This window comes from Sus scrofa, chromosome 1, assembly GCF_054392235.1.
Source record: "Sus scrofa isolate SSC_HxYL_T2T_F1_AM1 chromosome 1, Sscrofa_HxYL_maternal_Yorkshire_Landrace_v2.0, whole genome shotgun sequence".
In the NCBI taxonomy this organism is placed as follows: domain Eukaryota; kingdom Metazoa; phylum Chordata; class Mammalia; order Artiodactyla; family Suidae; genus Sus; species Sus scrofa.
This window is the reverse complement of record NC_139383.1, coordinates 75,186,043-75,198,940: the sequence shown is the minus strand read 5'-3', so window position 1 is coordinate 75,198,940 and position 12,898 is coordinate 75,186,043. Positions and strand designations below refer to the sequence as shown.

Genomic DNA, 12,898 nt, shown 5'->3' with positions numbered 1-12,898 from the left:
AGAACAGACAAAAGATCCTCCTGGTGGCCCAAACAACTGCCCAGCAGGCCGTGGGAGCCAAAGAAGGCTTTCTTCACTTGCGTTTAATTAACTTCAGGGGGCACTGAGTCTAATACGCAGAGACTGGAGCATCTTTGGTGAGACCTCTGACCACATCAGGACTGACCTGGGAGCTTTACTGTTTCACACCTCAACTTGATCAATCACAACTTCTGAGGAGACAGTGTCTTTCATAAGCTCCCTGCATGATTCTTAGGCATAAAGATGTCTGTGAAGTGCCAGATTTGAGTTTCATTGGCTGCTTTAGAGCAAAAGAAAGGAGGCTATTCCCAAGTGCCAGTAACCTCAAGGGTGCGCTGGAGAGACCTCACAGGACGACCACCCCGAGTGATCAAGGCAGAGCATCCAGCCTCCCAGAGGACTTCGTGATGGAGGTCCTGAGCCTCCGCCAGGCAGGCCTCCTTGGTTAGCCCTTTGGGCTCTGGCCAAAGCTGCTTCTCAGCCTCTTTCTTTGCCTCCAAAGCCTCACTTTCTTCAAAATGAAACACAAATTACTCATTGGGCCCTGAGTTCATAGGTGGAAGTGTAATTTCTCTTTTTTTTTTTTTTGTCTTTTTTTTTTTTTTTTTTTTTTGCTATTTCTTGGGCTGCTCCCACGGCATATGGAGATTCCCAGGCTAGGGGTCTAATCAGAGCCGTAGCCACCAGACTACACCAGAGCCACAGCAATGCAGGATCCGAGCCACATCTGCAACCTACATCACAGCTCACGGCAACACCGGATCGTTAACCCATCGAGCAAGGACAGGGACCGAACCTGCAACCTCATGGTTCCTAGTCGGTTTCGTTAACCACTGCGCCACGATGGGAACTCCTGGAAGTGTAATTTCTAAGACCGTAAAAATATATACAAGGCCAGAAATTTTCTCACTTCATACTGACTATTAATAACTGCAAGAAAATGCATTGCGTAGAGCTTGATTTCTTGACTATCCACAGTGATGTGTCTCCAGCCCTGGGGTCAGAGATCAGGTCCTTGGACTCCATCCAGGAAGCTTCAGTCAGGTGAAGGAATTAGGCTGCCCACTGATGAGAGCTCACCTGGTGGGTTTTAGGACCCTGCCAGCTGCTCACTGGCCAGAGAGGCTGAAGGTGGTTCTCAGAGCATTGGGTCTCAATATTTCAGGGACAGAGAGTCACCTGGGGGCAGGGGAAAGGTTGAAATGTGTATTTCAGGACCCTAAGCCCATCTTGGAGGTAGAGCCTACTTTTGGGTACCACCAGGTATTTTAATGAGCCCCAACAGCTGATTCAGAGGCAGTTGGAGCCCTGGCTTCTCTATGGAGAAGGACGGATCCTTCAGCTGCAGGAGGCTCATCAGAAGCTGGGGAGATGTTACAGTCCACATGCTGAAAGAGCAGAGGTTGCCAGAGAAATTGAATTTCTGGGGCAGCTAGATGCCCACGCACACCGATGGTTTAATATGCCGTCAACAGCCCTGGAAGAGCGTTGCAGACTAAGGGTGTAGGTTTTTGAGTTGTCATGTAGAAGTGATACATCCTGGGGACAGCCCTCAGCAGAATTTAAGAATCCTTCCTTAAGACCCGCAACATGTAGAGTGACCCTGCCGCTTACTAACGTTGTGACCTCTCAGAGTCACTTCACCTCACTGAACCTGTTTCCTCTGCTGTAAAATGACTAACAACCTAGTCTCACGTGGCTGCTGTGAGGTAACAAATGTGAGTGTGCTTTTAAAACGGCACAGCCCCAGGGGTGATCGTTTGGTAATATATATACAAATATCGAATCAGTACTATCTGCAACTAACACAGTGTTGAAGGTCAACTGCACTTCGATACAAAATAAATAAAATAAAAACTACACAGCTCCGTACAAGAGAAGGCAATGTCACTTACACCTCGCACACCAGGAGCTCAGCTCTGTGGCTCTGTCCCCTCAGCTTCATGTTCTGTGTACAACCTGCTATCGGATTTGCCTCAGCTTCTTGTCTATACACCTGATATTCCTCTACTGTGTACCCGGAGATCCTTGAAAGCAGATACCAACCTACACTATTCTAAACACTGCAATGGACTTAGTGTTTGTCGGTTGGTGTTCCTCTCCACATTCACATGTTGAAGCCCCAACCCAACATGAATCTATTTGGAGAGAGGACCTGTGAAGGGATACAAGTTAACTGAGGTCATAGGGTGGGGCCCTCGCTCCACAGGGCTGGTGCCCTTATAAGATGAGGACAAGACACACGAGCTCGCGCTCTCTTCACCATGTGAGGACACAGCAAGAAGGTGGCCATCCACAAGCCAGAAAGAGGGTCCCCACCCAGACAGAAACCCAGCTGGCACCTTGACCTCGGATTTCCAGCCTGCAGGCTATGTTGTTTAAGCCACCTGATCTGTGGTATTTTTTTATGGTAGCCTGAGCAGCCTGAGGTCAATGTCTCTGAACACACAGCATAGGACTGATTATGCAGTGAGGACTCAATAAATGAGCAAGCAAAAGGGTGAAGGGCAAAACTTATTCCCAGACATTTTCTTTTTTTTTTTTTTTTTTTTTTTTTTTGTCCTTTTAGGGCTGCACTGGTGACATGTGGAGGTTCCCAGGCTAAGGGTCTAAGCGGAGCTACAGCTGCCAGCCTACGCCACAGCCACAGCAACCCCAGATCCAAGCCACATCTGCGACCCACACCACAGCTCATGGCAATGCCAGATCCTTAACCCACTGAGCGAGGCCAGGGATCGAACTGTAACCTCATGGTTCCTAGTCAGACTCGTCTCCTCTGTACCACAAGAGGAACTCCTCCCCAGACATTTTTATCAGGCATTAAAGTTTCTTCTACAACAACAGAACCTTTCAGAGTCTGGTAAGTAGCTCACCATGGGTGGCAGTTAATTTTCTTGCACACTGGTAGGCAGAGGCACCCGTGGGAAATGACAAGGCCTCAAGAGTGGAAGCGGGGGTGCTGTGGATTGAACTGTGTCTCTCCTGAGTCACAGGCTGAAGCCCTCATCCCCAGTGTGCCTGTACTGGAAATGCAGCTTTTAGGAGATAATTAGGGTTAGATGAGACACTAAGGGCGAGTCTTTATGGATGAGATTGGTGGCATTAGAAGAAGATGGAGGGAGAGGGAGTGAGCAGCTGTCCTTAAGCCAGGAAGAGAGGCCTCACAGAACCCACCACACCGGCACCCTCATCTCAAACATCCCAGTCTCCAGAAGTGTGATAAAATAAGTTTCTGATACTTAAGTCACCCAGCCTGTGTTATTTTGACATGGTGTCCTAGACAGACTGGGACAGATTCAGGGACCTAGCAGTGGGGATGCTGCTGCAACAAATACTGCAAGGTACAGAGGCAGCTTTGGAACTGGGTAATGAGAGGAGGCCGGAGGGGTTGTGAGGTGCGTGCTAGAAACACGAGTGTGAAAGGTGACTCTGGCGAAGGCTCCAAGACAAGAGAGAGCTGGAAGGAAAGCTCCTATCTTCTTAGAGAACAGGGAAATAAGCAGGAATGCCATGTCGTTAGGAAGATGGACATGAAAGGCCACCTTGGCAGGGTCTCAGGCAAGGAGGAACAGGTGATGGGAAACTGCAGGAAAGGGGAGCCTCGTTAACACCTGGCAAAGAACTTGGCTGCTGACTGAACTGTTTGTGTTCTAGTGTTCTGGGGAAGGTCAAACTTGCGGGCAATGATACTGGATGTTGAACCGAGATTTTCAAGCAAAGCGTTTAAGGAGAGGCTTGGCTCCATGTGAGACGAGCGAGCCAAACTGAAGAATGAACTGAAGAATGAAGATGAATTGAGAGAATCAACTGTTGGGCAAAAGGAACTGGAACTTGAAGATGGGGAAAATTCTCAGCCCGTCCATGTGGCAAGAAATAAGAAAACACGTCCTGGAAAGAACACTGAGGCGGTGGTGGGCCTATTTCTCAGTAAAGAGTTTATGGGATTAACCAGCAGAAACACTACAAGTTTGCACTGAAGGGGGTGGAGACAGGACCAAAGGAAGGCAGGCTGTCAGACTCCTTGGACTTGATAGGACAGAGTACAGAGCTATTTGGCTGTGAATATGCACAAGCAGAGGAGAGAATGATCTCATCAGTGTTTGGGAGACCACCCCGGGCCACTGCCTGGGTTTCAACAGGCCAGATGGCCTTCACCCCTAAGCTTGGAGGGCTCCACTGCCCTGCAGAGCCCTGGTGGACTAAGTGACGGAGCTGTGGGGGGCAGGGCCACTGTGTCAGGAAGGCAAAGCATCTGACCCAAGAGGATTATTCTCATGCCTTGAGATAAGATGGAATTCACCTTACTAGATTTTGGACTTGCATGAGACTTGTCACATTTCCTTTTTTTCCTATTTCTCTCTTTTGGAATAGGAATGTCCACACTGTGGGCTCCCCCCCACCCCCGCCCCATTGTATTGTGCATGTCATTTGTCTGGTTTTCACAGGTTCAAGCGGGAAAGACACTGTTCCTCAGGATGTACTGTATCTCAGGATTCACGGTATCTGATTAGATGACATGAAATGCGATTTTGGACTTTAGAGTTGACGCCAGAATGAGTTAAAACTTTGGGGGCTTTTGGGAATGGAATGCATGTATTTTGCATATGAGAAGGGCACGGCTTTGGGGGGCATGAAGGGTGGACGACTATTGATTGAATTGTGTACAACTCTCCCCCCCCGCCCCGCGCCGCCCCCGAGGTCTTCGTTGAAGCCTTAAGTCTTGATGTGATTATTTTTTGGAGATGAGGCTTTTAGAAAGTAAAGTTAAATGAGATCCTAAGAGTGGAGCCCGTCTCTGATAGGACTGGTGGTCCGAGAAGAGAAAGATCATTTTCCTGCCTGGCACATACAGAGGAAAAGCCACAGGAAGACCTAGTGAGAGCACAGCTCGCTTCCAGCCAAGAAAGAGAGCTCCCCCCAGAACAGAGTCAGCTGGCACTTTGGCCAGAGCCGTGAGAAATAAACTTGTGTTGTTTAAGCCACCCAGTCTGCAGTATTTTGTTACGGCCACTGACTGATATGGGGGGAAAAGATGGGGCCTGAAGGACTGGGACTTATCATTATGGATAATGTAAAATGCTGAAAAAATAAAAAGATACATAAACTTTAATCGTGTGGACTGACTCAGGAAAAACTGGGGATTTTAAACTCTGCTAAGTTTGGCCAATTTTTGATAATTTGATTGATAGCCTTTTTTTTTTAATTGTGATATAATTTATACACCATAAAATTCACCCTTTAAAATCGTGCCGTTCAGTGGGTTTTGGTAATAATTCGTATTACTATTTTTTTCCCTGTTTTGCTTTTTCTTCTTTTTGTAAAAATCTGGATTTCTGTCAAGGCAGTTCTGAACAGAAGAGGACTGAATTTTCCTTCACAACTGAGAAGGCTCTGGAAAGCTAGCTAATGGGACTTCCAAAACCCTCAGGGCACCCAGCCCTAGTCCCTCTCGGGGCTATGGGGAGCACTGGCGCTGTGCTTCTTACCCAGCGTGGCAAGAAGGAGCCCCACAATGCGCGGCTGGGTGGCGATGGCCGGGCCCACGCCCGGATGAATGGCCAGGTTGGCGAGCACGCGGGTCAGCTTGATGAGCACGTCCTCCGCCTGGGCCGGCCGCCTGGGCGCCTTGCTCCGCTCCTCTCCTTCCCCCAGGGGCTTCCTGGAATGCAGATCCAGTTCGTGGAACGTATGGAATAGAGACAGCAGCGTTGGGATGCTCCCTTTCACTTTGGAAAACTGCTCCCGGGCCAGGTTATTTTTCGCTGTCAGGTTGCCGAGAATAAAAATGATGCGAACGATTAAATCCTGCAATAAATTAAAGAGGAAGAGTTACAAGGGCAAAGGGCCTGGGACGCGGTGTTGGGAAAAGGATGGTATTTAATTAATACAAGATTTAATGAATTGTAAGATGGCACACGCCTGGCTTTCACTGACTTGTTCAGCATTTGAGTCTCAAGATTGGTGCAAGGTGACAGAGAAGATTAAAAGCATTTGGCAACCATGAAAGAATACAAACTGATTAATGCTGTTAGCAAGGTCTATTAACTTCAGATCCTTCATCTGAAATTCTGGCTGGAGTTTTTTTTTTTTTTTTTTCCTTCAGAGAACAATCAGTTGAGTGGGATGACAGCACTAACAACATGTTATATAAATCTAAGTCTTGACACTAACAGGTTTCTTGAGCATCCAAATCTTTTCCTAAAAGTTCACCTCCTACTGAAGAAGCACTGCATTTCTAAAAAAGAACTATCTGCCCCAGTGTGGCTAATAAGGTTGTGTTACAGAGACTTTCTCAGCCTGGGTACTACTGACCTTGAGGACTGGACAATTCTTTGGTTTTTTTGTTTGTTTTTGTTTTTTCTAGGGCCACTCCCACAGAATATGGAGGTTCCCAGGCTAGGGATCCAATCGGAGCTGTAGCCGCCGTCCTATGCCAGAGTCGCAGCAATGCGGGATCCGAGCCGTGTCTGTGACCTACACCACGGCTCATGGCAACACCGGATCCTTAACCCACTGAGCAAGGCCAGGGATCGAACCCTCAACCTCATGGTTCCTAGTTGGATTCGTTAACCACTGCACCACGACAGGAACTCTGAGAATTCATTAACAGAATTCCTGATCTCTTTTACTACATACCAGGAGCACCTTCCTCAGATGCCACAACCGAAGCTGTTTCAACATCCCCTGGGGGCAAAATCGCCTCCAGGTGAGAACCACTGTTACAAACTTCACCACTTTAAAGCCACACTTGTTTTTCATGACCTGGGTAGTGGTTACATGGGGGACACTTGCATAACTATTTGCTAAATGGTTCACATGTGTTTTGGGTACTTTTCTATACATAAGCCATGTTTCACAATAAATAAACATCTAAAAAACCTCAAGATGTGAACAGGGTACAAATGAATGAGAAACAGAAACAATTATGTCCTCAACTTGACAACAACAAGGGACAGGTATATGGGCTGTTAAAGGAACACTTACCGAGGGGGCTCCAACTGGCCCGCGTGCTAATACCCATTGTACAGGTGCTATGCTGTTTTACAAACAGGACAAGAAGCTGTCCTGTCACAGCCAGTGAGGGGTGGAGTCAGGATTTGAACCCAGGATTACCCAGACCTGGAGTCCTTCCTGCACCCCATGGGCTGTCATTTACTGGTCTCCTCCTTCTTGCTGAGCTGTAAGGAATTATCTCCTTTTAAATGCAAATATGTCACCAGGAGGGATTCCAACAAACCCTACTTTATCAGATCTGTAGTTACCAGCAGCCTTAAGGAACTGGGACAGAGGGCAAAGGGCTGGGCTGGTTTTTCTCCAGGAGCCTGGTGCAGGTGGGACCTGGGGGGATAGGAGCAGCAGGGAGCAGTGTGTGTGGCCTTGAGAGAGTGCGGGAGCCAGGACAAAGGACAAGTACACTGGGATCCGCCTGGGTCTGCTCTGCCAATACCAACTTGTTCTTGCTTGTTCTTGAAAAAGCCTGCCCGGGCCCTGAGGAAGGAGCAGCCAGGCTTGTGCAGCTGGGAATCCTTTGCCTGCGTTAGCAAAGGACAGACTCTAACACGATGGCAAGCACTGGTGCTGGCCCAGGAGAGAGGTCACAATGGCAAAGACAGCTGGGTGGCAGAGATGCCACCGATCACAGCAGGTGGTCTGTCTGGGGAACCCCCTCCTGTCCCCCACCCAGCAAGAAATGTGACTCCTTGGATATATTTTGAATGCCTGGGTCTGGGGGACACATGCATCAACAAGGGTGAGGTGAGGTGCTCTGAAGAGCTTGGAATCGGAGAAGACAAGGCTAATGCATGGGGTGTCAGGGGGAAGAGCAAAGACTGAAAGGGCTAAGGAAGAAGCTAGACACCCAAGGGAATTATGAGTCCCAGCTAGAGAGCCAGGAGGCCTCATACTTCACTTAGCCTCTCTGCGCCTCGATTAACTCTTCTGTGGAATGGGAGAACTACTGTGTTGCAAGATTAAACGAGACATAACAGATAAAGCACAAGTTGTGGTGAGCGATGGATGCTTTTGGCGCTGTCCTCAACTCTTTTCAAGTCCTAAAAATAAAATTTTGGAGCAATGAACTGTGAGAAAGACCCTGGTCTGAGAGTTTAGAGGTGAAGACGTTCGGTGTCATGGGGGCAGCGCAGAGGCGGGAGGGAGAGTCTACAAACTCATGACAATGAATTTGAGTTCAACTTTGGAAAATGAATCAAAGTGGATACTGGAGGGGAGGTTAGGTGTCAGGGGGCAAAGGAGTGAGTCTTGAGAAAGAGTGCCTGGGACAGACCCCTTCCAGGGCCTGGGGCCACCTTCTTTGTGATCCCAGACAGTCCCCTAAAGAAGCTGAAGCCTAAGCACCAGGGTTCACGTGATACCAAATTACTTCAGAATGTAATTCCTGATGGTTCAGGCTCCTCCCCAGACTCTGGAAGGAAAGCACCCCTCCCCACCCCGGGCCATGCCCAGCAGCAAAACAGACCATTTTCCAAACAGGACAGAAGCTATTTCTGAGAATGAGGCTCCTTGAAGGAAAATGCCACCCTATTTTCTAAACTGAGGCTTTTCACGTGAACACTGACATATGATTTGTGATTAAAGACACTCTATGCTAGTGCTACCTTTAAAAATTACAACTACTCTTACTACTAACCGTAGTAGCAACAGCTAATATGAGTTGTAAATACAGGGCGCACCAGGAGCTGCTCAACACCTAGGCACACACAGTAACGAATTCACTAACAACAACATGTAGTTCCTTAATCTAAACTAATTGTTTGCAAGCTCTACAATCCGACAGCCACCTCCCTCGAGCCCTGGACAGCAGTTATGGCCAACATTTTTGGACTTCACACTGTTCCCTGGACTGCACAAAATTTCCACAAAAGCATATTAACCAATACAAGGAAGACTGCTTTTTTTTTTTTTTTGTCTTTTTAGGACTGCACCCACAACATATGAAAGTTCCCAGGCTAGGCATCGAATCAGAGTTGCACAGCCATAGCAACTCCAGATCCACGCCACGTCGGCAACCTACACCACAGCTCACAGCAATGCCAGATCCCTAACCCGCTGAGCGAGGACAGGGATCAAACCCGTGCCCTCATGGATACTAGTCAGGTTCGTTACCACTGAGCCATGTTGGGAACTCCCCAATCAGAGCTTTTAAATGGCTTCTCAAAGAATACAATAGCTGTATTCGGTTAGATAAATCATTACCAGGACTGATCAATTTCCCTCCTAAAATGGCACAGCCATCTTCTGAAGGATGCTAGACTATTCTTTCCTCCATTCTTCCTCTTCCTAGCTCTGGGGCTTCACCTCCACCGCCAATGTTTGTCTTTCTGGCTGGTCCAACCCTGAAGGCTTCTCTGGTCCTGTACCACCTCCATCTCTGACTGTCGATTTGCTGAACGGACACCTGGCTGTGGGGAAAAGCAGGTTTCCTTAGAGGTCCCTATTCTTCTCAATTGAAATGACCTCTATCCACTGTCACACCCTGTCGAATCAGACCGAGTGCTGCTTTTCTTGTCTGAAAAATTCTCTCAGGCGCCCTCCACTTCTTCTTCAAGTATCTCAATGGATCCGAACAGGGCACAGATTACTACACCTGATGGGGGAAGAGGAAACTCTAGGCTTTAGGGCAGGAAGAGTTAACACTGCCGCAATACCTCCCTCCCTGCCTTCAGATGGAAAAAGGAGGGGGTGGTTCCTGGCAGCAGTGGTGCCAACTGAGGGATGGCACGCAGAATCAACAAATGGGCTGGCAGATTGTGCCGTGTGCAGCACCAAACTTCCAGCAACTGCGCTGCTTGCTGTTTTGATCCTCTTAGATCTCAGGGTTGGCTAAGGCATCCCCCGCCCCCCCACCTCCGCTTTCTCAAATACATTCTCTGCGAATCGAGAGAGCATGGAATAGGCCAGAAGAGCAGCGGTCTCACAGGAGGCTGGCGGAGATGGTGTTTCCTGACTCCCATGCCAGTGCTTGTCTGGACTCATCTGGAATCCTGGAAGCAGAGGCTGAGCCGGAGTGCTCCCCAAGGGTGGCCCCTGCGCCAGGCACAGCACTGCCCTGGATGGTATTACGGAGAGGATGTTTATTGTTCCACGGCCCAATTCGTCTCAAGTCTACAAAACACCACTTAATTAAAATCCTAGAGAGATCTAAAAAACTAGATAAAGGCCCAAATCATCGATTGGTAGAGCCCAGCAACGCCCACAGCGGAGGGCGATTTCACCTACGCGCTTTCTACCTCGAGGGAAAAAGCCTCTCCTTCCTTCTTAGACAATATCTGAGAACCACCTATAAATCAATACTTCCCTTTTTATACCCTTTTTATTAAGCTGCACACAGAGCTCCCTATTCATACCACAAGTGTTTTGTTGAAACAGCAAAATAAAGATGAATCAGGGGAGATAACTTTTTTTAAGAAGGCTGTCTAGTATAACCAGTTCATGTCGACTTCCTAATTTTGCTTAAAATGGAATCAACCTAGCAACAGCTCTGGCCAACCAGAGCTCAGGCAGGGACACCTACCTACAGCAGCAGGCCTGACCTCGACCATGCCATCCAGGCAGAGCCTGTGGGGCGATCTCTTTGGCGCAGCATATACTGTGCCATGGGAGCAAGCACGTTACCCAATCAGAAAGGTCTCCACACACCCATAAATAAAACTTCTTTAAATGGAACAAACAAGGAGCAGGACCCTGCTGAACAGAGTGGGCTCTGTCAAGGTCCAGCAGCTGCCGCCGCTGTGTTGACTGTTACTTTCCAAGTAAAAAAGAGAGAGGATGCCCTGAAGTCGGGGGGGGGGGGTGTCCCCCTACTCAGAGGTACAAATGGGCGCTTCAGGAGGCTCCCTGGCCCCAGAGTCCAACGCTGATGTAGGGAAGAGGAAGGACTTGAACAACCATTTCTGAACTCACAGATGGATTCCCAACCACCAGAGCCACCTCTTCACCACATGACCCTCATCCGACCCACACTGCCCAAGAGGCATCTATCATTCCTCCCTTTCTCACTCCTCTCAGCAACCAGGCACCGAGTTGCCTCCCTCTGTCACCTCGGAATCCCCCTGGGCCCCCCCTCCCCATGCCCACTCTGGCTAACTCGTCTGCAGACTCTTGTCAGAGACCCTTGAAGGGCTCCTCCCTCTGCAGCCAAGACTAACACCACTATCTTGAAACACAGCTCTTCTATCAATCCCTTGCTCAAAAACATCCACTGCCTATTAAATGCCAAAGCCAGCATCTCCTGCACCATCTGGGCCCACGTGACCACTTCTGCCTCACCTCTCACCTCCCCCCACCTGTCGCTGACCAATGGGAATGCGTCCCTCTCTGTCTCCACACCCTTCCTACTGTAGCACCTTAAATCAGCCATCTGCATAACATTGACGGTGGGAGAGGAATTCTATCGAGCTGCTGCGTAAGCATCAACCGTGTTCAGCAGACTCCATTGTTAACTTAGCAGAGGACCACTTCTTCTGAGTCAAGGAAAACATTTCAGAAAGTTTCAAGGATGGGTTGAAATTGAAGGGGTTGTAATTGCGCCTAAAATCAGAAATCTCTCTTCACCAGAAAATTAATCAGGATGCCCTGTTTACATTTTGGTTAGAAATCTCTCACACAATATGGATCTTCGAGCTCAATCAGGATTTGCCATTGGCAACATTTATCTGGCTTCCCACTCCCCAAACCAAACATGAAAATTGAGTTTATAGGTGGCTTAAAGAACAGATAACATCTACAAATCGAGAAGGCAGCCTACACTGCTGCAGAAATGCTAATTAACCCTAGGCTACTAAAAGTGGGTCAACAGTTTGCTGAAGTGCTGAGCCATACAGAACAGAAGAATCTGAGATGGTGGAGGCTCAAAACCAGAATCTAAGTAGACAATCATTTTAAAACCAGAAGCACTTCTACTCGATGCCTCTCTCCACCTCTCCATTCCATCAGCAATCACTTACTGGGCGCCCACTGTATGCTTCTGAATGTGGCTATCATTCAAAAGCGCCAGGGCCATGCTAGAATTTCACTGTGCTCCGTTCTTTTTTAAGACAGCAGACATAAGTCAGGCATTTGCACTCGGTGCTGATTGGGGTGGGGTTGGGGGGAGAGCCATTTCCACAAGGGCAAAGCAGCAGGAGACGGAAAGAATGAACAAGCTAAGGACTTATTGTGCCGCCTGCTCGGTCAGGGGTGCAGACCAAGGCCAAGGCTGAAAAAAAGAAGAGAGCTCAGCCAAACGCTCCCGGCACCCACTGGGAATGTGCCTGCCGAGGGGCTGGGAAGACAGCCACAGGGTGCGCTCCCGCCAGGCAGGAGGTGGGGGGCGAGCCAGGAGCCAAGTCGCCATCTAAAGGCGCCAGGGGAAGGGGTGGGGCAGCCTCCCTCTCCAGTCCTCACTGAGCTCCAGGAGGACGGAGGGGGAGAGGGAGGGGGCGCTATCTCTGGCCTGCCGGGCAGCTGGGGTTGCGCTGGAGCCGAACAGCTTGGAAAAGGGCAGATGTTTTTGCTTTCAGCCTCCACTCTCCAGACATGCCAGGTCTTTTCAACACCACGATGCCCGAGCATTCCAAATCAGACAGTGTTCACATGGCTGGAGACAGCCACTTGCCCAGAAAGAAGTCTCAATGGGAGGAGGGAGGCTTGGCTTTCAGAGCAGCACAAGCAAGGACACGTCCAAGGATGCCTCAGACAGTTGTTCTGAGGCTCTGATGACTGCCCTGCATCTGGAAGTTCTGTTAAACAAACAAACAAACAAACAATCAAAAACAAGACAGACTATATCTAGAAGTGGCGAGGGTCAGACAGTTGCTCAACAGACACAGGGAAGGGAATGTAGATAAAGGTCATTCTTTTTGGACTGTGACCTTTGCAA

General features: G+C 48.9%; 1 protein-coding gene across 22 annotated transcripts in view; it reads right to left on the bottom strand.

Annotated features, from left to right (window-relative positions):
• Positions 1-12,898, bottom strand: part of ARMC2 (armadillo repeat containing 2) — a 156,930-nt gene that overhangs the window by 55,874 nt on the left and 88,158 nt on the right. For all 22 annotated transcript variants that reach the window (XR_014806726.1, XR_014806695.1, XR_014806696.1 and 19 more), the window contains one exon: positions 5,508-5,826. Coding sequence is in view for 11 of the 22 variants with exons in the window: in XM_084962049.1 (XP_084818175.1) it covers positions 5,508-5,826 (319 nt within the window). In the remaining 11 variants the exon portion in view is untranslated. The remainder of the gene's footprint in view (positions 1-5,507; positions 5,827-12,898) is intronic.